The sequence below is a fragment of the Cynocephalus volans genome, chromosome 4 (assembly GCF_027409185.1).
Source record: "Cynocephalus volans isolate mCynVol1 chromosome 4, mCynVol1.pri, whole genome shotgun sequence".
Taxonomy (NCBI): Eukaryota; Metazoa; Chordata; class Mammalia; order Dermoptera; family Cynocephalidae; genus Cynocephalus; species Cynocephalus volans.
In genome coordinates, this window is record NC_084463.1 from 121,055,535 (window position 1) to 121,080,092 (window position 24,558).

At 35.2% G+C, this 24,558-nt stretch overlaps 1 protein-coding gene across 3 annotated transcripts in view; it reads left to right on the top strand.

Annotated features, from left to right (window-relative positions):
- The window catches only part of NELL1 (neural EGFL like 1), an 879,285-nt gene that overhangs the window by 691,895 nt on the left and 162,832 nt on the right, over positions 1-24,558 (top strand). For all 3 annotated transcript variants that reach the window (XM_063094110.1, XM_063094111.1, XM_063094112.1), the window contains one exon: positions 1,562-1,657. In XM_063094110.1, coding sequence (XP_062950180.1) covers positions 1,562-1,657 — 96 coding nt within the window. The remainder of the gene's footprint in view (positions 1-1,561; positions 1,658-24,558) is intronic.

The window sequence follows — 24,558 nt, forward strand, 5'->3', positions numbered from 1 at the left end:
CAAGGCGTGATTTCTGGAGCAAGAGATTTTGTATACATCTGTATATGTATATTTTATATATTTTGGTGTTTGTGCCAAACTTACCAAAGCAGATATTGTCTAAATGCTTTTTGCATAGACTAAATGTACTAAGACGCTGGAAACAGAAAATGCTATTTCACTGTCCTCTGCCAGAGACAGAGAAATTCACAATTAATTGCTGAAGCTACAGAATGTTAAATTATCCAAGGGATATGAAATGGTGTGGAAAACGACAATATTGTGAGAAGTTCTATGTACTTGGACACGCACTCAACTACCAAAACCTATCATGTGACTTTTGAAAGTTAGACTCATATTGATTATGTGATGATGGCAAAATATAATCACGACATTTTTACAGGGTGACATTTTCTAACTAAAATTGAAAATTTTAAACATTTGCTCATCTAGCTTTCATGTGAACCAAAGACACTCAGGGTTAACAGTTGCAATCATCTTTATTAATGAGAAATTTTGCAGGTTTAGTACACTAAATTATTGGTTATCCAGCAAGGAGGGATAATGAGTTATTCTGGATGGAAGTGTTGCAGATTTGTTAGTCCAAGAGTTTTCCTATCAGAACAACCCACAAAATATAGATTAACTCTTCAACAAATTTTTTTGAGCATCTGTTATGTGATCAGAAACTGAGGCTTGGATATGGTGTTGAGCAAAAACAATTATGATGCTTGTCCTTGTGGGTCTTACAGTCCAATGGATGAGGCAGGAGATGGTAATCAATTGCATGTAAATCTACAATTGTATTTAATACTGCAATGGAGAGGTGCATGCAGCTATGCTATGCTGTGCAAGTATGTAATAAGGTGAACTAACCTGGTCTGGGAAGACTTAGCAGGGTAGCACTGGGATGGAGTTAGGATAACTTTGCTATGCTTAAGAAAGTCCATATCCTTTGAACCGGCATTTCCACATTGAAGAATTTTCCCTAAAGAAATAACTTGGGGTGTGCTAAGCATTTCAGCTATAAAGACAAGGCATTGTTTTTACTAATCAAATATTGGAAACAGCTTAAATATTCAAAAGTAGGGGGTTAGTTAAATGTATTATGTTATCAAAAATGATATTGACAACCAATTTTTAAATGTAAAAAATGTTACTGTCATGAAAGATGGTAGTGAACAAAAGTAGGTTAGAAAATAGTGAACATTAGAAAAGTCTTCACCTTCACCCTGACCCTACCTTTTCTAGTAGGCTAGGACCAATTTATCCTATTTCATTTTAAATTTGTCAGTAATAATAATAATAATAATAGCAACAGTAATAGCTGCTGATACTAGCTACCATTTAGCATATGCCAACCTTGTGCTAAACACTTCATGTCTATTATTTCAATTGATCTCATGTAAACCAGTGAAATAAGTATTACTGCATTTATTTCTTTTTGTGTAGGGAAATGCTTAAATATATCAACACAGAGAAATATGCAACAAAGAAAGAATTGTTTCAATGTTTATACTATTTACCGTAAATTTCTATATTGCATTTTATCTAAGAGAACTCCTTCATTCCTTTGCAACAGCATTCTGTGAAGAGGGCTGTAGATATGGTGGAACATGTGTGACTCCTAACAAATGTGTCTGCCCATCTGGATTCACAGGAAGTCACTGCGAGAAAGGTAATCTAGCTTGATTTTTAGGGTTAGGGAGAAGAATGGGCGGGAGGATTGATTCTGAATGAGTGGGAGCTGTTTCTCTAGGGGTACTGTACTGTGGATTGACTTGATACATTGTGTTTTGATGGTGGATGTGGGTCTCCCAAAGGTGGTACCTTTTGATTACCGCATAATAGGCTTCCTGTCTCTGAAAATAGAGTTTCATTTGCCTTCCCTCCAACACGTCTAATGTAGCAAGGTCAAGTCTTTTCTCTGCTACAGTGTGCAGTGTGCGTTTTTAGTGCTAATTAGTGATAAAGCCTAACACGCTGACCTGCCCCACTTATCTATTGGGTAGCATCACATGCGACTGTTCAAACTATAACAATCTGCTGCATCAACGGAATCGAAATTAGTAGCACATACTTCTTGCATAAAACACATTAGATAACTCCAGCAGCAGGTTTATTGGCGTGCTTGGGATTTTATTCTAATATTGGTTTATTAGAAACATTATTATTCATGGACCTGATAATATAAGCCAATTAATATTAGTAAAATTCCATTATGTGCACTTTTCTATTTTTAATAAATATAGTGTTTATGCTTGGAAATATTTGGTGAAATCTAGTTCTCTTATTGATTGGAGATTTCTTTCTATCTGTGTACAAATGAAATTTGATGTTCAATGCTGATTATGTGTCAGTGCAAACACGGGGTTTATGCTGTGTAAAAGTGAATATTTCAGTTTATTTTCCCATATGTTTTGTTAGGCTAAAATCTCTGCATTGTATTTTTTGAGTATGGAATTTTGAGTATGGAATTTACACTTTTTAAAAAAATGATCATTTATTATACATGTATGTGAAATACACAGTTGACTTTCAATAGTCGTGTACAGTGTGTGATGGTCAGATCAGGATAGTTAGCTCATTCATCATTTCAATATGTAGTCATACCTTGTGTCCATTAACCAATTTCTCATTAGCCTCCTTCCCTCTTCCCCACCCTTCTCCTTTTCCACCTCTAGTAAAAACAGTTCTTTTCTCTCCTCAGAGTTCAACATATTATTGTAATTGTTGTTTCTTCCTTTCTCTCTCTCTCTTTATTCTTTTTTTGTTTATTTACAGGTTCAGCTCCCACTTATGAATGAGGACATGTGGTATTTCTCTTTCTGCACCAGAGTTGTTTCACTTAGCATAATTTTCCCCAGGCTCATCCATGATGCTGCGAATGGCAGAATTTCATCTTTTTTATGGCTGAGTAGTACTCCATTGTGTATATATATCACATTTTCCTCATCCAGTCATCCATCAATAGACATTTAGGTTGGTTGCACAGCCTAGCTGTTTTAAATACAGCTGTGATAAACATGGGAGTGCAGCTACCTCTTCAACATGATGATTTCCAATCCTCTGGCTACATACCCAGTAGTGGGATTACTGGATCATATGATAGTTCTATCCATAGTTGTTTGAGGACCCTCCATACTGTTCTCCTTAATGGCTGCACTAATTTAGTTCTGCTCAGATCTTAATTATTTCTTTCTGTCTACTAACTTTGGTATTGGATTGTTCATCTCTTTCTAGTTCTTTGAAATGTAGTGTTAGGTTTATTTATTTGAAATCTTTCTATTCTTTTGATGTAAACATTTATTGCAACAAACTTCCCCCTTAGTACTGCTTTTGCTGTATCCCATAGGTCTTGGTATATGTCTTTATTTTTAGTAGTTTCAAGAATTATTATTTTTTATTTCTGTTTAATTTTTTCTTTGACCCATACATCATTCAGGAACACATTGTTTAACTTACATGTATTTGTATGGTTTCCAGAGTTTTGCTTGTTATTGATTTCTAGTTTTAATATTTTGTGGTCTGAGAAGATACTTTAAATTATTTCAATTTTTAAAAATTTGTTGAAACTAGATTTGTGATCTAACAGGTGGTCTGTCCTGGGACTGTTCCATGTGCTGATGTGAAGAATATATATTCTGTAGTTGTTGGATGAAAAGTTCTGTAGATATCTGCCAAGATCAATTGGTCTAAAGTGTAGTTTAAATTCCGTATTTCTCTACTGATGTGTTGCCTAGATAATCTGTCCAGTGCTGAGAGAGTTGTGTTCAGGTCCTCAGCTATTAATGTATTCAGGTCTACCTCTTTCTTTAGTTCTAATAATATTTGCTTTATATATCTGGGTGCTCCAATGTTGGGTACATATATATTTATGATTGTTATGTCTTCTTGATAGATAGATCCTTTTATCATTACATAATGGCCGTCTTTGTCTCTTTTTGTGGTTTTTGGTTTAAAGTCTGTTTCATCCAATATAAGAGCTACTCCTGCTCCATTTTGGTTTCTATTTTCAGGGTATGTCTTTTTCCATCTCTTCATGTTTAGTCTGTGTGTATTTACAGGTGAGGTGAGTCACTTCTAGACAGCATTTAGTCAGGTCTAGTTTTTAAATCCAGTCAGTCTGTGTCTTTTGAGTATGGAATTTAATCCATTTACATTTAAGGTTGTTATTGAAAGTTATTGTCTTGTTCCTGACATTTAATTGCTTTTCTTATTGTTGATTTAAATATTTTTTGACCCTTTCTTTCCCTTTCATTGTTTGTCTTCAATGTTCCTTGGTTTTTTTGGTTTTTTTTTTTTTTTTTGGTTTTGTTGTTGTTGTGGTGGTGGTGGTATGGTATGGTTTCTTTCTCTTTCTCACTTGCATATCTGCTCTACCAGTGGTGTTTATTCTTTCTTGTGTATTCATGGTGGTGATTATCATTAATTGGGTTCTAGGTGCAGAGCTCCTTTTAGGATTACTTGTAGAGCTGGTCATGTGGTGAACTTCTGCAGCTTTTCCTTATCTGGGAAATACACTATTTCCCCTTCATTTCTGAAGGATAGCCTTGCTGGGTAGAGTATACTTGGCTGATAACTTTTTTCTTTTAGTACTATGAATATATAATCCCGTTATCTTCTGGCCTGTAGGGTTTTTGCTAAGAAGTCTGCTGTTAGTCTGATGGAGGCTCCCTTATATGTGACTTGACACTTTGCTCTTGTAGTTTTTAGGATTTTCTCTTTGTCTTTGACTTTTGACAGTTTGACTACAATTTTTCTCAGATAGGACCTTTTTGGATTCAATATGTTTGGGCCTTTTAGATCTGGAAGCCCATATCTCTATCAATACCTGGGAAGTTTTCTGCTATTATTTCATTGAACATATTTTCAATACCTTTTCCTTTCTCCTTCCCTTCTAGAACACCCATGATTTGGATGTTTGTGTGCTTAAGGTGGTCTGCTAGCTCTCTTAGATTTTCTTCATTTTTTAAATTCTTTTTTATTTTTTCATCTGCTTTGGTTATTTCAAGAAGACTGTTTTCAAGATCATAAATTCTTTCATCCACTTGCTCTAGCCTGCTGCTTGTGCTGTCAATTGTAGTTTTTAGTTCACTGAATGAGTCTTTCAGCCCCAAGAGTTCTGCTACATTCTTTTTTTATGGTATTTATCTCTTTGTAAATTTCCTCCTTTGTGTTCTGTATTGATTTTCTCATTCATTGCATTGTCTAACTGAATCTTCTTGTATCTTGATGAGTTTCTTTAAGACTGTAACTCAGAATTCCCTTTCAGATGTATCTTGGGTTTCCTGTTATATGGGATCTGGTATTTGAGAATTATAGATTTCTTTTGTGGGTGTCATATTTTCTTGTTTTTCATATTCATAGTATCACTAAGTTGATGTCTAGTCATTTTGTGGTTGCTTCTTCTATTACTCTGGGGTGGCTTTTGAGGAGAGAGACTCCCTCCTTTAGATTTGCTATATATTGCCCATTATGTGGGATATGTTAGTTTTGGTTCTGGGTAGACTCAGCAGTTCTTGGTAGACTCAACATTTCTGGGGAATGCCAGCAGCTATGTCTGTGGCTGGGGCTGCATTCTCTGCTGGGCCCACTCAGGTGGTTGGGAGCCTTGTGGGTAGGTGAGGTGGCTGGGGCTATGCAAGCAGCTGGATAGATGGGGCCACATGTGCAGGTGGAGCCATGCAGGTGACTGTAGCAGCTGCAACCAGGCAGATGGCTTGGTGTCTGGGCCCTTGTGAGTGACTGAGGCTGCACTGATGGCCAGATGGCTAGGCCAAGGTGGTTGGGTGGGGCCATGCTGGCGGCTGGGTTGGTGGGGACACGTGGGCTGCTGGGGCCACACAGACAACTGGAAGGCAGGAGCTGCACTGGTGACTGAAAGGCAGGAGCCGTGCAGGTACCCAGTGCTGCTATGTAGGCAACATGGGTCACAAGGTGGACTTCACTGCACAGGTGAACTCCTGTGCATGGAGAAGGGCCAGGCTTCTGGGACTAGGCAATGTACTGGCAGCCATGGTGGTGGTGGGAATGGGCTGGAACAGGAGCAGGACTGCTGCAGAGGAGAATTCCTCCTGGCAGGACCTGGTTTGGGAGACATGGCAGTGGCTGGATCCACGTGCCTCTTTCTCCTCTACACCAACCTGCTTAGTTTTCATGCTCCACAGGGTCCTTACCAGCCTCTCATGCCCCTCCCACACTCTCTCCCTGATGCTCTCCTGGGTACATAGCTGTCTTTTCCTTGCTCTATTCCCTTTCTGTGGGAGGAACATACATCGGGCACCTCTACTCTGCCATCTTGCTCCACCTCCTGGGCCTATTGCAGTACATTTAATTTTAAGCAGGTTTTCTAAAATGAAAAAAAAAAAAAAATCTTAAGGATTCTCATTACTTTCCCTAGAACTGCTATGTTTCCCTAAAATTAATATCCAGGAATTAATGGGAACAGAATGGTGATGATAATAATGTCAATGATGATGGATGCTACTACTAATGATATGCTATTCATTATGTACTAATTATGTGTCAGGCTTTTTAAATAAGTATTTTAATATTAAGAACAAACAAAAGATGTAGATATTATTACTCCATTTTATAGCTGGCAGACTATAGCTGCTAGGGTAAGTAACTTACGCAATTATTAGAATTGAAAACAAAACTCAAGTTACATCCTATAAAGCCTGTATTATCAAACCTTACATGTGTTTCTTAAGGATAATACATGAACTTCTTGTTAAAGTACAGATTGCAGGAGCACCTGCTTAGATTAGGTGAATCAGAAAATGGGGGGGAGAACGTTCACAAATCTGCATTTTCACCAAGCACCTCAGTATACAAAGGATCTTCAAAAACTTCATGGAAAGATTAATATTATCTTTTAATTTTATTTTTCCATGAACTTTTTGAAATACCCTCCTATTTAACCATAGAATCTACAGTAAAGTTCTCAGCCTATTTACATTTTATGAGGAAGGAACATTGCCTTATGCCAGGGCTTGTGGTCAGTGGCAGCTCAGGAAAAATTGATTATGGTTTCTTATGCCTTGTTGATTTGTCCTTTGTCCTTTTCTATGCTCAATAAGTGGGTGATTGAATCAGTGCTTACACTCTGGTCCATAATGTGGAGCAGGAAAAACATAGATAAAGGAGACAACCAAGACCAGAGAAAAAAGTAAAACAGAAATAGGTGTGCCATGGATTCCCAGATAAATATTAAAGATGAGATCAAGAATTAATTGCATATTCTTGAACTTTTGCACAATTGTCATAAGAAAAAAATACAATAAAATAAGATTTCTCTACATGTGATACATCTATAGTGAAGTCATTCCATTTAATATCAGCCAATATTCTAATTCTCTGAGATTTTTTATAGAAAGGATAAAGTGCATATTTTCCAATCAATTGTGTGCAAGGGATCTAGATAAATTAGAGGGCAAACACTGAAAATCTGTGCCATATCTTGTCTGAATTATTCTGTCATGTTGATCATTAGCAATAAACACTGAGTCTATTTGCCATTGAATAATGGTGCTCAGTGCTTTGAGACTGAGTGCCAAAGGAAAAATGCAAATGCATTGTGAATGTCTCATGGCATGATTACACTAAATCTTTTATTTGATTTGTTTTAATTTTAAGACTAACTAAATGGTCCCATTTGTGCTATATGGAATCCATTTATATTTAATCTTAAACATGTTCTCTTGCCTCCCCCTCCAGTTATTGGTTTTATTCATTGCATGTGATATTCAGCCTTTTAAAATTCAAGTGCACTTAGTTAAGTCATTGAAATCATTTGTTAAAGAAAATGCCTATCTGGAATATAACAAAGTTAAAAACCCCACTTTTGTTTGGTATGGAACACAAAGATAAACAACTCTGCATGTATTTTCTGTTTATGAGATTTTAGTAAACTTAAACTTTCCATAACCCCACTCAAGATAAGCAAACATTTTGCCTCTGTTGGCTTCTGGACAATATATTATCTTAGTTCTTCTCTTACCCTTTGACTCTTCTTTCTTTGTGCCCTTAGGTTTGATTTGGTTTCACAATTAACATGGAGATGTATAAAGGGAGAGATGAGTGAAGAAACAGTGAGAAAAGTAGTTTGCTACTGTTAGGATGGGAAATGGCTGCTGGTGAAAGCTCTCTTCTTCACCTCACTAGATGTAGTCAACCCCAAAACAAAATGATGCCAAACAAAATCCTCCTAGAGACATTTTAAATGTAAAATCAAAGAGTTACACTAATCCAAAAATATGTTACCTGTCATAAAAGAGAAAAGCATCATCCTCTAAGTGGTACTAAGCTTCTACTTGGTATTTCTGCTTGCAAATGTGCAAGCCAGAACAACTATAGATTAAATATAAGGTATAGAGTTACATCTACATCAGGGTTATTTAACTTCAACACTATTGACATTTTGGACCACATAATTCTTTGTTGTGGAGAGCTGTCTTGTGCATTGGAGGATGCAGCATCACTGGACTTTATCAGCTAAATGCCATTAGCATGCCCAGCCCCAGCTTTGACATTCAAAAATGTCTCCAGGTATTACCAATAAAAACTCTTAAAAAAAAAATATATATATATATATTTATATAGTTATATGTATATTATATATGAAATATAAATATATATAATATAAAAATATATTTATTATCTATTTATATATATATTAAGATAAATGTGTCTTAGTGTTATTTGATAATCACATAAAAAATTAAGCATTTTGTACAGAAAGCATTTCTTGAACATTTTTAGAAGTGCTTAAGGTTTACTCTAATTAGAAAACTCCTGACCATTCAAGAGCCAGAGGCAAAGTAATGTCCATCATGTGCTACGTGAGGCATATCTTCTTACAGTCTTAGGAGCCAGATTGGTGTGGAAACTTGGCCTGCTGTACGGCCACCTTCTTTCATTGATGAACTAAACATTTGGATTCTCCAACCCGCCCAAGGAACATATGACTCCAACGCTTGTGTTCTATTAAAGGAAAAGAGAATATCTTATTCTTTTTTATTTTTTCTAGAAGAAAGTTTTAAATGTACGTAATAAGAAGATAATTTCTCTTATAGTGTAAAACTTAGACGCACGCATGTACTTCTTAAGGGGAATTTCCACTAAAATGCTTTCTCTATGACAAGACTACTCAATCAATCAGTTTTTAGTAGGAATTTGGGCTTGGATGTATGAGGGTATTTCAAAAAGTTCACAGAAAAATAGAATTGAAAGGCAGCACAAATCTTTCCATAGACTCTTTGAAGTAGCTTCATGCATTAAGATGGTTATTTGTGGTGATACAGACAAACCAATTATACTGCATTTCTCCCATATATATATATATATATATATATTCAAGTAATATATATATTACTTGAATTATGAATTGTATGATTTTAACGTATAGACATCAGGTATCCATAACCAGTGTCTTGTGAATAAGACTGTGAGATCTGGATAGGACTAATCAAGCTATAGATAGGCTAGACTACAGTTTAGTGTAAAATAACTGGAACAACAAGCGAATCTACAAAAATAGCAGACTGACTTTTGCCTACAGTTGCTTCAGAAATGGGTTCATTTATTGTAACTATTATTCAATAAATTCATTTAACCATTAAATTTGCACAGTCTCCAAGCCTTTCCAAAGCATAATAAGTACCTTTTCAAGAATATTCAGGCTATCAATAAATAACAAAAAAAGTTTAACATTATTCATTCACAATATATTTTTAGTAGTTATTATTTTCCTATTTTGTTTATCTGATTTTTTAATTTTCTACAATAAGTATAAATTATGTTTGTAATAAGAAATAATTTTTATAAGTTTAAATTGAGAGCATAAATTACTGGGGGTCTTTTAACCTTTCCTGAAGGGAAATACCTTTTTGTAGAATAATTTGTTCTATTATCTTTCCTGTGCCCCAGGGATTTGCAAATATCTAAGTAGAGAGTGATAGTTTGCCTGGAGTATATTGTCCATTCACCAGACTTTTATGTTCTTCTAAATTTGAAATATTGCTCCTATTTCTAGAGATGCTTATAGGTATTTTCTATTTGTGATTGCTTTGCGCACCTCTCTTTCTGGGGAGAGATTTTACGAATGTTTAAGAAGGTGAACCATAGTTCCATTCTTATAACAGAGAAGAGAATATTTCTTCTACTTCCTCTCCAGATATCTCAGGACTGCAGGGAGGGCGTCTGGGAGGAGGTGGACTGCAAGAGGATCTCTTCAAATTTATAGCAGCCAGGAGAGTTGTTTACCATTTCTCAACTTGAGCTTTTTCAGGCTGTCTGGTACATGGAACATGCTCAATAAATAGCGACTTCTATTATTAATGATTTTTGTTGTACAGTTTCCCAGAAAAGAAGAAGTTGGGTTTTTATGACATCATTAAAGAAAGAAAATAGGAGAATTTGAGGTTTCCCTGCGTTGCCTGTTTAGTTGAACCCATCAATAAAAGGATGAATGAATGCAGAAGCTCTTTAAAAATTTCTTTAAAGTGAGATTAATGTAAATTTGGTTGAAGAACTTCCTGTACTGAATATTTACCAAAATTAAAAATGGCAGAAGTGAGGCATTGAACTGAAAGGTGAGAAGAGCCAAGACCCACCAACACTGAAATCATTCATGCTTAGAGCAGCTGAGAAGTCTTGACCTATTTCGGCTTTTCAACTCATCCATTCAACTTTCTTGCTAAAAATTTAACACACTTCTTCTTGGGTCCAAAATGCAGTTGCCACTCAGTTCTCAGAATCATCCAGAGCTATTTCACAACCCTGTCCTTGATCATGCCAGGAGCATCAGGTTTCAAAAAAAAAAAATACCTCAAGCTATTTTCATTTCCATCTTCTTTACAAAGAGCAGATTTTCAAGTCATTAGTCATTTTTTTTTTAAAAACTGTAGAGCTTGCTATATTTTGTTCACAAATATGGCTTTGGACTAGAAATTAAAAATGCAGCCTGGGATAGCAAATATCAGAGGCCTGAGTTCGCACACTAGATCTGCCTCTGTGAAGTGAAACTTGCATTAACCTACTACATATCTATTGTGAGTTTCAAACTTTTGCATTTTTATTTCTTTTGAGGCAGCTAGTTTCACCCTATAGGATAAATATGAGGACATGCAGAAGTGTCATTTAGCCAGTCAGTATTAGAGTGCAGATTCTAACCCATGTATGACTGAATCCAAATTTCATACACTTGCATTCTGATCTGTCTCTTGATCACCTTATCTGTGACCGAGGACAATTAAACCTAACATTATATGGGAGGCCAAATAAATTATGTTCTTCTGTGAGTAATGAGCCATAATCTCCTATTTGATTGTTCATTATTTTACACATTCCTTTCAACATCTTTGCAGTGCTTAATGCAGAAATAGAATAAATAAAATAGGGGTTAACAGCACAGTCTCTGAGGTCATACTAGCTGAGTTTAAGTTGAGGTTCCACTGTTTACCAGGATATATGTAAGACACTGAATCAGATATAGTTAATGTTTCTAAGCTTCAGTTGCCACTGAAAAAGGGAAATCAATACTATCTACCTCATAATATTATTGTGAGATTAAATGAGATAGTCTATTTAAATCACTTGATAAAGTGTCTGGCACACAGTAGGTGTCTAGAAATTATAGCTTCTGCTAATTTTATCCTCAATTAACCAAGGCATAAAATTGAGACTCAGAAATAATAGAATACTTCCCAAGGATACTCAGCCATGTCTTACATTCATCTTCTGCTACTGAAGTCTCTTCAGTACTTATACAACTTCTTACGGCCTCTCACTATATCATTCAAATGTGAACTAGTTTTATCCACATCATCTTTTCCAGCTCATATTCCCTCTGTTCCCATAAACATTTTATGTAATTTCCTACGAAGCTAATACATATTAATTTATGCAACAGAGTTCTGCTTTGGGGAAAGAGTGAGTTAATTCAGCACATGAAATAATGGCATGTTTAACTTATGTATGGTCCCTGGGAAAGATTTTTTTGCTATTGTTTATTTCCCATTTCTTGGAGTTGACATTGAAGATTTAACAGCAAGTTCTCACTGTGTTATTGATAACATAGTGACTTTGTGCATAGGAAGATCTGAGACCTCATTGAAAAGGCTACCCTACTTGTCCTTCCTCAAATATTTCCTTAGTTCTTTGTTGATTCCCAAAATTCACTCAAGAAAGATAAACATTCTAATTCTCAATATGACATCAGGAGAACTGGATTCTGTTCTCAGATTCCACTACTTACTGGATATGAGACTAGGGGTAACCTCAGCTTTTCTAAATAAAATGAGAGAAATAATCCCAGTAAAACCTTAAAGTTGTTTGTAATCTTTTATTCAGCATCCCAGGACTTTACAGAGACTAATCAGAGATGGGCACATAAGTGATGCTTGAGGATACACTTAACATCTTAAAAGGATGACATTTTAAATAATGATAATACGTGAGAAACAACCTAAGGATATAACAATAAAAAAATTAGTGAAATAAGTTATGGGTAACCAGTCTGTGAAACCTTTAAAATGTATCAAGGAGAACTATTTATTGATACAGGACATATAGTGTATTGTTAGGAAAATGAACTCTGAAAGCAGACTATTTTTGATCCCTAGTTCTGTGATCTTGGAAAGTTATTTAAACTGTTTTGTGCCTCAGATTCTTGACTTACAAAATGAGAACAAAAATTGTATTGCCCCACTGGAGAATACTTTTTAAATTTCTTGGTGTTTGGTGAACATTCAATAAACACTGCACATTATTAAGTAAAGATGGTAAGTTCAATATGATTGCCAATTTTATGCACACACACATACACTACATACAGAAAAGAGTACTAAGAGGATAAGGATCTGATCATGGCTTTTAAGGCCCCTGTGGGACTTGGGCCTTTTAGGACAAAATAATCTCATTTAAGCAATGCATTTAATATTATATTAAAGCTAAATAAAAACTTTTTTACATTCCCCTTAACAGCCTGCCACAATCTGAAAGGTCTGTAGTGAGAAGTCTGCAGTGAGAGGAAGGAGTGTGCCCCCTTTTTCTTCTATGCCACATTTTAAAATTCATAGGTGTTATAAATCTTTCTTTCCAGGGTGAGAGTTTTATGGGAAAGAGAATAAGGTCTCAAATCACTGATATAGTGGTCTCCTAGCATTGGGGTTCTCTTGATGGGAGATATTCAGTGGCTGGTTCTTCATTTGTGGGGTGCCTTAGTGAGGGTCTTTGATCGCTAGGGACATGCAAATGAATCTCCCTTAAAAGGACAGTCATTTCATCCTTCTGTAGCTACGACTCCCTGCTCCTTAGCTGCTGGCATTGTGAAAGTCTCCTTCTCTTGTTGTGGTTCCTTCACCCTGTCAAATCTGCATATGATTAGGGCCAATCTCTCTTGTAGAATGCCCATAAAACAAATACTTCTTCCTCTCACCATCTCACCAGTCCAAGTGCAGCTGTCTCCTAATGTGCTTTTCTGGTCCTTGGTCACCTGCTAGGTGACTGAGGTAGCCCCAGACCCAAGCATTCGCCTTTAGTTTTTTGAAGCAGGAGTCAAATATGAATTGCTATGTCCCTCACCATACATGGGACATTTCTAGATGTGTTTTAAGTCTTTTCCGTGGATGAGTTTAGGGAGAAAGTTCTTCTCTCTCTATCCCCCCAAAAAGGTGATCTGGAACTGGCAGAATGCCAAAAAGCCTTTCCCTAACAAAGTACTCACTGTGGCTTCATCAACAACACCCCAAGCTGAATTTCTAGTTCTTTGTTTACAGAGCTTCTAGGTGGTTGATGATTAATGCAGGCACAACTGAATTTTTAGAAGTGTTGTAAAGGTAGTGTAGCACCCAGCTTTGGAATGTGGGAGTCCTAAACAACTATTACATTATTATCTACCAAAACTCTGACACAGAAGAAATCCCATTTTAATATCTTATTATATTTAAATTTAACAAATATTTGATAAAGGAATAAATAAATAAGAACCATAAATTTCACATGGTCCAGTCTTTTTATTTTATAGATCACAAGTTGTAATAACTCCAATTAAGACTTTACTTAAAAGACACCTAAGTTAAAGTATATCATATTCTGGATGGGGAAAGAAATGCAACTAACAAGAATAGTATGGAAAATTTTGTGTATTTCCAGTAGTTTTGTCAGCATGCTTTTCCATAAAGCCGTTTGCACCTTTGCCATTAGTGAAGGAAACCAATCTTTTTAATAGATTGACATTCTCCATCAAATGCATGAAAGCTGTTAGGGATTACCTTGTCTAGTTAGTAATGCAGAAAATAACTCCTGACTATTTAGATGACAAGCAGCTCTTGCTTCCCACCAGGCAAGCCTACACTACTGAACTGTGAAAGTCAAGACTTTGGTTCATACACTCATTTTTAATCCTATGCCCTGGGAAATACAAACACCACTGTAACTTGAAGCAAAATGGCGAAACAGAAAGGAAATCCAACTTTCTATAAAACTGTGACCAACTGAAGCCCAGAAATTACACTTTCTCTATTAACTAGCTATATAAGTCTTTGTATTCAAGAATATGTACTGCACTGTAGCTCATGTGGAAAAAGGCTAATTGAAGCCAATAGCCTGACCTAGGAGGAATATAAGTCTTAGGATTTGCATCACTCTCTCCTAATAGGATTCACTGATTAGAAAAGGTAGTTGCCTGAAAATGTTCACTTAGGTCCAAAATATGATGAATCAAACAGCAAGACCTAAGTGTTCATTATGGTACTTACTGGTTGAAAAAATAAGCGGTTTCTGGCTTGGTAGGCTAATGTGATGTTAAAGCATTCTTTATTTTTTAACAGAGACCTTGAAGTTATCTATTGGTGGTAGGAATTTTAGCCAAATAGACTTAGTTCATGAAAATAGATCCTGGATGATTATTTTATTAAAGAATATCTTGCTAAGAAAACCTTTCAAAACCTCCTTCATGCTTAAAAGATAAAGTCCAAATTCCAAAGCATGATATATAAAGACATCCGTGACTGGACCTTCATCTTCCTCTCCAGCTTTATCTCCTCCTTCTCTTTAACATAAATCTTAAACTCCAGCCCATCCTATATTACTTCCAGTCACTGAAATTCACCTTATTTTTTCAAATCTCTGGGATTTTGTTTGAAATGGTCCCTCTGCCCATAACACACATATGCGGATTTATATATTGATCATAAATATATGATATTAATATAAAATAATAGGAATGACTGGTTATTGAAGATCTCCAGTAATACAGAATACTCCTGATTTTCTCCCCTTCAAATTGCTTCTCCCACAGGCTTCTCCCATCACAATTGATGATAAAATCTATCCTTTCACAGTCTCTGGGCTGAGATCTTGAAATCATCCTTGACTTGTCCTTTCGTTTGCAGTGCACATACAAATTCTTTGGCTCAGGCTTCAAAATATATCTAAAATCCATACTTCATGTGATCTCCACCATTACCACTCTTGCATGTGACATTATCATCTTCTTTAATCTAGATAATGGTAAAGACTCCTAACTCATATCCCTTCCACTATTACACACTTATACTCTCTTTTCAACATAGTAGTCAAGGGACTATAGTTAAAACATAAGTTTCATCTTGTAATTTCTCTGCTCCAAGTTTTCCCTAGCTTCCCGTTTTCACTCAGAGTAAAAATCAAAATCATTACAATGGCTTACAAGACCCTACGTGCTCTGGACCTACCTCACTATCACTTCTCTGTCCTCGCCGTTCAGTATACTGTCCCTCAATATTATCCTCTGTTCCCACCATAATTGTCTTGTTTTTCCTTGAACACGTCAGTTATCTTTTTCCTTACTGTTTGTTTTGCTTAGAATGTTCTTCCCCCATATATTTTCAGTCAGCTCTTTTGCATCATAGGGATTTTGGCTCAAGCGTTACCTCCTCAGATAGACCCTGACTCCTAATTTAAATGACACATCTCCTCGTTCTTGTCACTGTGTTATTGATCTTCAGAGCCTTTAGTACTCACTGGCACAATACTTCTTTTTTTGTATGGTTCCAGCTACAATATAAACTCTGCAAGGGCAGGGATTTTGTCTGTTTTATTTACATTGTATTTCCAGAGACCAGGGCAGTACCTGGCACATAGCAACTGATCAAAACATTTGTTGAATAAATAGATCATTTAATAAGAAGCAGCCCTTTTAGCCTGTGTATTAATCTTCAAAGCCACAATACTGTCATCATGATATATCTTGGGATGAATGAGAAAATTACTGGTGTCAGTCATATACCCTCATCCTTGATATTTTCAGATCATTTGTAGTCAGAGTTATCCTTGATTTCTCCTTCCCGCTAGCTTTACCGATCACCACAATGCATCTATTTTTTCTCCAACTTACTGCCTAGTCTAAACCACTGTCATTTGTTTTTTGCCTGAAATAATATCAGAAGACAAGTCTCCAGACCACCTCCCCACCTCCATCATAAGAAAGTTCTTCTTGAATTGCAGCCAGTGCAGCCCTTATAAAATATAAATATAATCAAATTATTTTTAAGGTTTTTCCCCTCAAATTCCAAATGGTTTCCAGTGCCCTTGATACGAACTCCAACCTCCTTTCAGTAGTGCCGGTGACTCTCTGAGCACTTCCCCATTCTAACTTACTATCAATACTCCTTCTGCACCAAACTTTGCCAGATTTTCTCAAAGCAACAGTGGTCCTATTTCAGGCCTCTGCCTGCGGTATTTGCTCCACCTGGAGTTCTTTGGCTTCTCTTTCTCTACCTTCCTTCTCCCCACATTATCCAGCTTCCATGTCCCCCTGTTCTCTCACACAGATCTGAAGCTTTTCTTCAGAAATATTTTCCAGACTCATTAGTCAAGATTAGGCCCCTTTCAGTGTGCTCTATATCACTTTAGTTTTCCCTTCATAAAATGTATCACATTTAATTGCCTGTTTACTTGTTTTCTCTTCTGTTTCTTCTTACCAGTCCTTGCTATAGTAGAACCTACGTATGTTTAATTTTCCTTACTCTTTTATCAAAAAACCCTTCAAAGTATTGTCAACTTGGCACTGAAATTATTCACCTACAATCTCTTCAAACCAAAATGGTATATGTCTTAAACATTTTTCTTCTAGTCTTTTCCTGCTGGTTCCATTTTTCCCTACACTACAAGGTGTTAATTACAGGAAATGTAAATGAGAACATATGGAATTTGCATAGCATTTTCTGCATGACAGAGGCATTAACATCTACAAATAAAACTTTGATATACATAAACTAGGTGGCTTATTTCATGAAGATAAACATGTCTTCCCTTTCTCCTGTGGACAAGGGCTGGCCTTTCACAGCATGTCCTTGATCTGGATTATCCTGGCCAGATACGGTACTTACCCGTTTCTTAGATTGCCTAGTAGTCCCTTTTGGAGTAGACCATTTGATTGGAACTGTTCAAGAACTGTGAACTTTACTTTTAAGCATTTTTTAATTTACTGTCAGCAAATTATTAGGGCACTGAACAGCAAGCTTTATATTTTTGCAGATGCTTCATTTTCAGATAAGTGGAAATACCACAGTCACTCTTGTGTTCCCCATAAACTGCATGCAGTAGCATTTTAGAGAGGTTTACATTTAAGTTTCTACATATATTTTTCCCAGTGCCTCTCACAGAAGCAATACTTTCCTAGTCTATGAAGATTACAGTCAAAATGGTGAAGGAATCTTTTAAACTACATAGCTATTATTTAATGCTTAGGCTAGAACTTAATTTAAGATAGACTTTGTGCTAAGTGTTTTACATATATTACCTTATTTAAGCCTTTTAATCTAGAATCAGGTGTTGATCAGCATCTTGCACCCCACATTGCTTGTCTAATTTCATCATATGTTTCTATACTCCTATCCCTGCCCCTTGCCATTTTTATGGGCCCTTGCACCTGGTGTTCTCTTTCTCGAATGTTCTTCATCCATATATATTCATGATTCATTTCTTAACCTCCTTTAGATCTCTACTAAAATAGTGCTTTTCTGCCACTCCGTTTCCTGCAGCATTTGCTCTTGCCCCAGACAATAGTGCCTCTGTCCCTTATGTTTCTCCAGTGCTCTTCTCACCATTTAAGACACTGAGTATATCTCTTATCTATCTCGTTCATTGTTTCTCTCCCCCACTGGAAGAACGGCAGAGATTTTTGTCAGTGTTTGCGGCTGCAGACCCAACTCTCAGAACATTCCCTGGAACTTAGTTTGCACTCAATAAATATTTATTGAATGAATAAGTGAACAAATGAATGCATAAATGATTATCCTCATTTATAGAGTAAGCTGATATTAACAACTGTAAAGTAATATGCCCAAGATTATAGGGCTAGAATGTGTCAGAACTGTAATTTGAACAATTCTTTGGGCCTCAAAGCTCAGGCTTTTAACCACTGTCCTTTGCTGCCCTTCTCAAAAAGACAAGGATGATTAAAAAGTTTTGGCATTTGTCAGAGCTCATCTTCTTTGTGTCATTTTTGAAAAAATTCTGAGTGTGCCACTATGATTCCCTATATACAATCTACACAGCATTAATGTTCTGAGATACTAACTTTCCTCGTCATGCTTTAGTTAATACTCTCTTCCTTGGAATGGGATTGGTATAATAGTAATATATGAATTCAAATCTTTAGAGTCTCTAATGCACTTTTCCAGGCACTATATCAGCTCTTTTTTTTTAATCTCATAACAACTTAATGAGGAATATATTACTGTCATCATCATGATTGATTTTACAGATAAGGAGACTGAGGCTAAGGGGTTAAGAAAATTGCTTATGTTTGTAAAGCTAATAAGGGGGAAAACTGGGACTTCAATTCTGGTCTGGTGATTTAAAATTCCATATATATATATTTTCTGTTATGCCATGCTGCCTCCAGCCTTCTTTCGACAGAGGTGTTTATTTCTCTTGGCCCCAAATCATTGATATGGAGGTTTAATATTGGTAGTGCCAGAAGGATGCCATTGTAATACCTTTTTACCTATAAGGGCATTTCTACATCAGGGCAGTGGGGCACAGTATGTCCTTTGTAGTTGAACAACCTCTGCCACTCACTATGTGGCCTTGACCGAGTTATATAACTTCTCAATCTGCAAGTATCTCTCAACATTGTTATAAGAATTGGAGAAAGTCTAAATAGTACATAGTAGGTAAAAATAAAACAGTAGATAGTAAAGAGTTATACTTTACAAACTGTTATCCATAGCTTCTGTATTTGAGAACAATGCTATCAATTGTGGTTATTACTTATATGGGTTTTTATAGTCGCAGAAACTTTTAAAGGTGTTTTCTTTTAGGGGCATCTCAAAAATCACTGAAAACTAAGCTTTATTTCCATCTTACAGACAAAGAAATATATTCATATAGGTTAAATGATTTGTCCAAGTTCATACAGTGAGTAACCATTAAGCTGATATCTTAATATGAATCTTTCAGTTCCACTACTCTGAGCTTTGAACTTGAAGTGGAATAAAAGCAACATGAGCCTCTCATTGATGATGCCAACTCAACAGAGATTAATAATTTAATATTATCCTAAAAGCTCCCACATGTAAGTCTATGGTATAACATAGCCCCAGATAAGTGAAATTTTAAAAACCAGAAGGAAACAACATTTCTGAAGAGGTGTTCACTGATGAGTACTGTGCCAACAGTTTGAAAGTTTCTAATAGACATCTGAAGTCAGTTTTATACATACCTTTATATTATTCCCTGTTTTAACACTCTCATTTTTTTTCACAAGGAAAAGTTATTCTTATGTCAGGTAAGTTCATTTCCATGACATGAACATCATGCTTATATTTTAGTAGTTAGTTGCCAATGAAGTGCTAGGCATCTGAGCAGAAAACCTTTTCTTATTTCTATGTCTATTAATATATCAACAGCTAATATTTTTGAGGTGACTATGTACTAGCCACTATTGTACTAACAGTATTTAAATGGATTATAGGTGATGGAACTGAGGCTTGAAAGGGTTAGGTAACATGATCAAAATCACACAACTGTTGGGTTTGAGACTGGGGTGTGCTCCCACAGCACAATAGGCAGTTTTTGTTATTTTAAGTTCCTGGCTGTATGCATATTGAAGATATTCTTGAAAAATAATTGTTTACTTTTTAAGAATTTAAATCACTCTCCATTTCTCTCTTCAATTCCTACAACCTTTGGCAGAGTTATTATGTAATAAAAATTTTGACTGTTAAAGGTTTCATTCTGTCCCCTTTTTCTTAAGCCTTAAAATAATCTTAACAGTGCAGGAGAAGAGCAGGAGGACTGGAACACTCACAAAATGTTAGTAAACTTTTATTGATATATAACATATATATATAGAGAAGCACACAAAACATGTGTGTAACTCAATGAATTTTTATGAAGTGAAACATCTTTGAAACCAGAACCATGATTAAAAAATAGAATATTATTGGCATCCCCAAAGTCCCCTCACCTGGCCTCTTTCAAGACTCGACCAACATTTGTACTCCATGAATATTCATAACCAATAAAATATGTATTTATATATATAGTAGTAAAAGAACTTTAAAAAAAAAAAAAGACTTGACCAAGAGGAACCACCATCCTGACTTGTAACACTGTCTTGCCTGTTTTTGAACATCATTTAAATGCAATTAAACTGTATGTCTTTTTAGTGTTCAACTCCTTTTGTTCAACAGTAGATTTGTGAGATTCATCCATGCTGCTACTTGTAGTTGTAGTTTGTTAATTCTCATTGTGGAATAGTATTTTATTTTTAAAATATACCACAGTGTATTTATCCATTCTATTGTTGGACATTTGGGTTGTTGCCAGTTTTAGTTACTTTGCTATAATATTCCTGTACGTGTCTTTGGGCCACAATATATATGTACTTCTATATAACTGTATATCTAGGAATGGAATTTCTGGGCATGCTCAGGTTCAGATTTAATAAAATTATAATATAATATAAAACTTCCAAACAGTTTCTCAAAGTGGTTATGCCTAATTATATTCCCAGTAGCAATAAGTGAGAACTCTAATTGCACCATAAGCTTATCAATACTTATTTATTGTCTGCGTTTATCATTATAGCCACACTGGTGGTGTGGTGTTTGCTATATAATGGCTTTAATTTGCACTTTTCTGATGACTAATATAGTTGAATACATATTATATGTGTATTGTCCATTTGTGAAGTACCTAGTTAAGTCTTTTGCCCTTTTATTTATTGAACAACCTGTTCTTTTTAAAGGCATATAGTTTAAAATGTCAAATAGTTCTACAAGTATAGTTATAAAAAACAGCAATTCATTGCTCTTATCCTACTATATTCCTCTTCTCTAGAGTCAATCATTTTCCCCCATTTCTGTAATAATAATTTATGTATATTACTATTTCTTGATATTTTTTTCATTTTTATTTATTGACTTCCAACCCTAGAAGAGGATTTTGCTCTTTTACAACTTCTCACAATAAGGGGCCACCCCTTTCCCCCCAAAACACACACACGCACTTCCTATTTCCCTCTTATCCAGTACTGGTCAGAGCAATATTCAGTGCTTACCTTATTATTTCTATGTAAATAATATTTATAGGTAAATTATGAGGTTAGCTATCATTACTTCTCTTTTATTACACAAATGTTTGCTTTTCCTGGATTTAATGATTATTTAATTTTGTGGTTGTTTGCTCAGTTTTTCATTCACTAAATATTGAGTCTACCTCAAATTCCCCTCAAATAAAAATATCCTCTCAATACATCTGAAGGATTTGATATTTCATAATTTTAACTCTATGAAGAAATCTTTTCCAGAGCCTCTGAAGCCTCTGACTCACCTCATTCTATACTCTCTGGATCTGAAACACAGTTTTTGTTGGATCTCCTTTCAACATAATCTTTTTTTGTTGTTGGATCTCCTGTTGCTGAATCCTTTGTATTTCTCTTTTGGGGATTATACCCTCATTTTTATAGAACATATATTCAATTAGCTTTTTGAGAAAGAATGCATGGGAGATGTCATTCAAATGTTGTTCAAATGTTCCGCATCTGAAAATATTTTTATTCTACTTTTGTACTTAGTTGATAGTTTAGATGGGTATAGAATTTTAGTTTCTAAAGCATTTTTCTTTAGAATATTATAGGAATAACTCTGTTGTTACATTTTTTAGTATAACTTTTGAGAAGAATAGTGTCATTCTATTCTTGATCATTTGAATGAAATCTACTCTTTTCTCTCTGACAAATTGTGGCCTCCTTTTTCATTTCATTTCTCACCATTATAAAATTTGATAAAGGTGTGCCGTTTTGAGAGTCTTCTGTTAAATCAATGAGCAGAGAACTTGAACTTTTCAATTCAGAAATTCCTGGTTTCATTTCTGGCCTTAAACATTTTTTCTTTAATGTCTCCTCTACATTTTCTCTATTCTTTATTTCTAGAACTTCTATTATTTAAGCATCAGAACTTACAGATTTGTTTTCTAATTGTTTTATTACTTCTACCTTACTTTTAAATCTTTCCCTCCTTTTTATTTTTTATTCTTTTTGGAGGGGGTGTTGGAAACATTTTATTAATGGTATTCTCCAAATTAATTGACTTATTTATTTCTGATCTCCTGTTTTATTACTGTTTTCTGAATGTTCTTTTTTGTTGTTTTTTAGTTCTTTCCAGTTCTTGTAAGTAGTATCTTCTTTAATGTTTCTGATGACAATAGCAAGAATTCATTTTACATTTTCTTATTTCTTAATAGAGTTTATTTTCCCTAAGCTTTTTTTTTTGTTAGTTTTTTTTCTTGTTTTTGCCTTTTCTCAAATATCCAATAGTTAGTCCTCAGCTATATGCTTACTTTCAAGAGTGAAACACGAAAATGTTAATTTAAAATTCATATTACCTATGTGGAATGTTGATGTCAATGATTTTAGTTTTATTTGTTTGAGCTTTTTTGATCTTTCAGGGAAGACTGTTCCAGTCTCCCAGAAGGACTTAATTAAATCCCTTGAGGAATTAAACTTAGTTGCTAGCATTCTGAGAATCAGGAGGGGAGAATAAGGCAAATGATTGTGAAATGTTCCTATTTTAGTATTTCTGCTCTCAACTGTGTTCCAATTTTCGTGGTACCCTCTGCTGAGAATAAACCTCTGGGGTTTGCCAGAGCAGGAGAAAGACAAGAGCCTGGCTCAGGTGAGGGAGTAGCTCTAAAACATCTGTTTCTTAATCTAATTTCTAATTAGTTTTCCTCTTTTAGCCTCACTATTTCCCACAGTTGCAGACATAGCTGATGCCACTGATTACTGAGTTCTATAGTATAAATCAATTCCTTCTTGCATTCTCCACTCCAGGCTATAAGTTCATTTTCTCCTGTTTTCTGAGTGAGTTATCACTCATCCATCTCTTTTCTATCTTCAAAAATTATGTTGTTCTTGTATGTTCTCCTACGTGCTTTGTCCTTGAGGATTTATGACCTTTATAATTTACTTTTAATATTATTTTATTGGAGTTTGAGGGATAAAGTAGAGGTAAATATGAGAATTTAATCCAGCATCTCTAGTCAAAAGCAATGCTCCCGGTTCTAAGTTTGTTTCTGACCCACAAATGACAAGTCACAAAGAAGCTTGGCTTACAATTTATGTACAATAATAATAGTATAAGTGACTGTGAAAATAGTCAGATGATATAAAATGTCTTTCTCTTTCAGAAGAAAACATTTAGGAAAAGGGGTAGAATTTTATTTTATAAGTATCCCATTACAATTACTCTTTAAAAATTATTAAAAGAGACTTCCTTAAAAGATAGACATTAATCCTTTGGAAGTGCAGTATCTATCTAATTCCAAAGGTCAATAGAGCATTATTTAAGATACTTAATTTTAAATTATTCTTTTAAATTTGCAGGATGTTATGGGAAATTGGGACTATAAACTGCTGTTTCACTAAGGATAGTTAAGTTGGGATAAAAAAAAAAAGCAAGAGCTTTTTCACATGAAATTTCATTTGAAACATAATTTCAAATGGTTTGGAAGTGAGTCATTCAATGGTTTGGGAACTGACCAAGAGAATGTAAATAATGGAAACTGGTAAAGGGAAATGCACTGCATAATTGAGTTTGAAGGACCATCAAGATACCACAGAGATGAGCTCTGGGATCAGACTTATTTAACAACTTCATTAATGATCTGGAAGAAAGAGGATTCAACAAGTTAATTAAATCTACAGATGGTCCTTAGTGGAGGTTACAAATACCAGGGAGAACTGAGAAATAATATTGAAAGACCAGGGGGTCAAAAGCTTTGATAGCTATGGGCATAGAGGAGCAAAATTAAATGTAGAAAGGATAATTACTACTGACTACACTTTGCTCAATGAAAAAAGGAGTTAAACTGGAAACTATTAATCCAGAATAGAAAACAGTAAAGCTAAAAGAAATTCTGTGGCTGATGAGCAAGTTATTTCGACAGGAACAGAGTATGTGTCTCTAAAATAAATTTATTTAAAAAGAATCACTTTTTAATATATTTGTTTATGGCTAAAATTCACAAAACAAAGATTTAGTGACCAGCAGTTGGTTAGTATTTTAAAGACAGGTAATC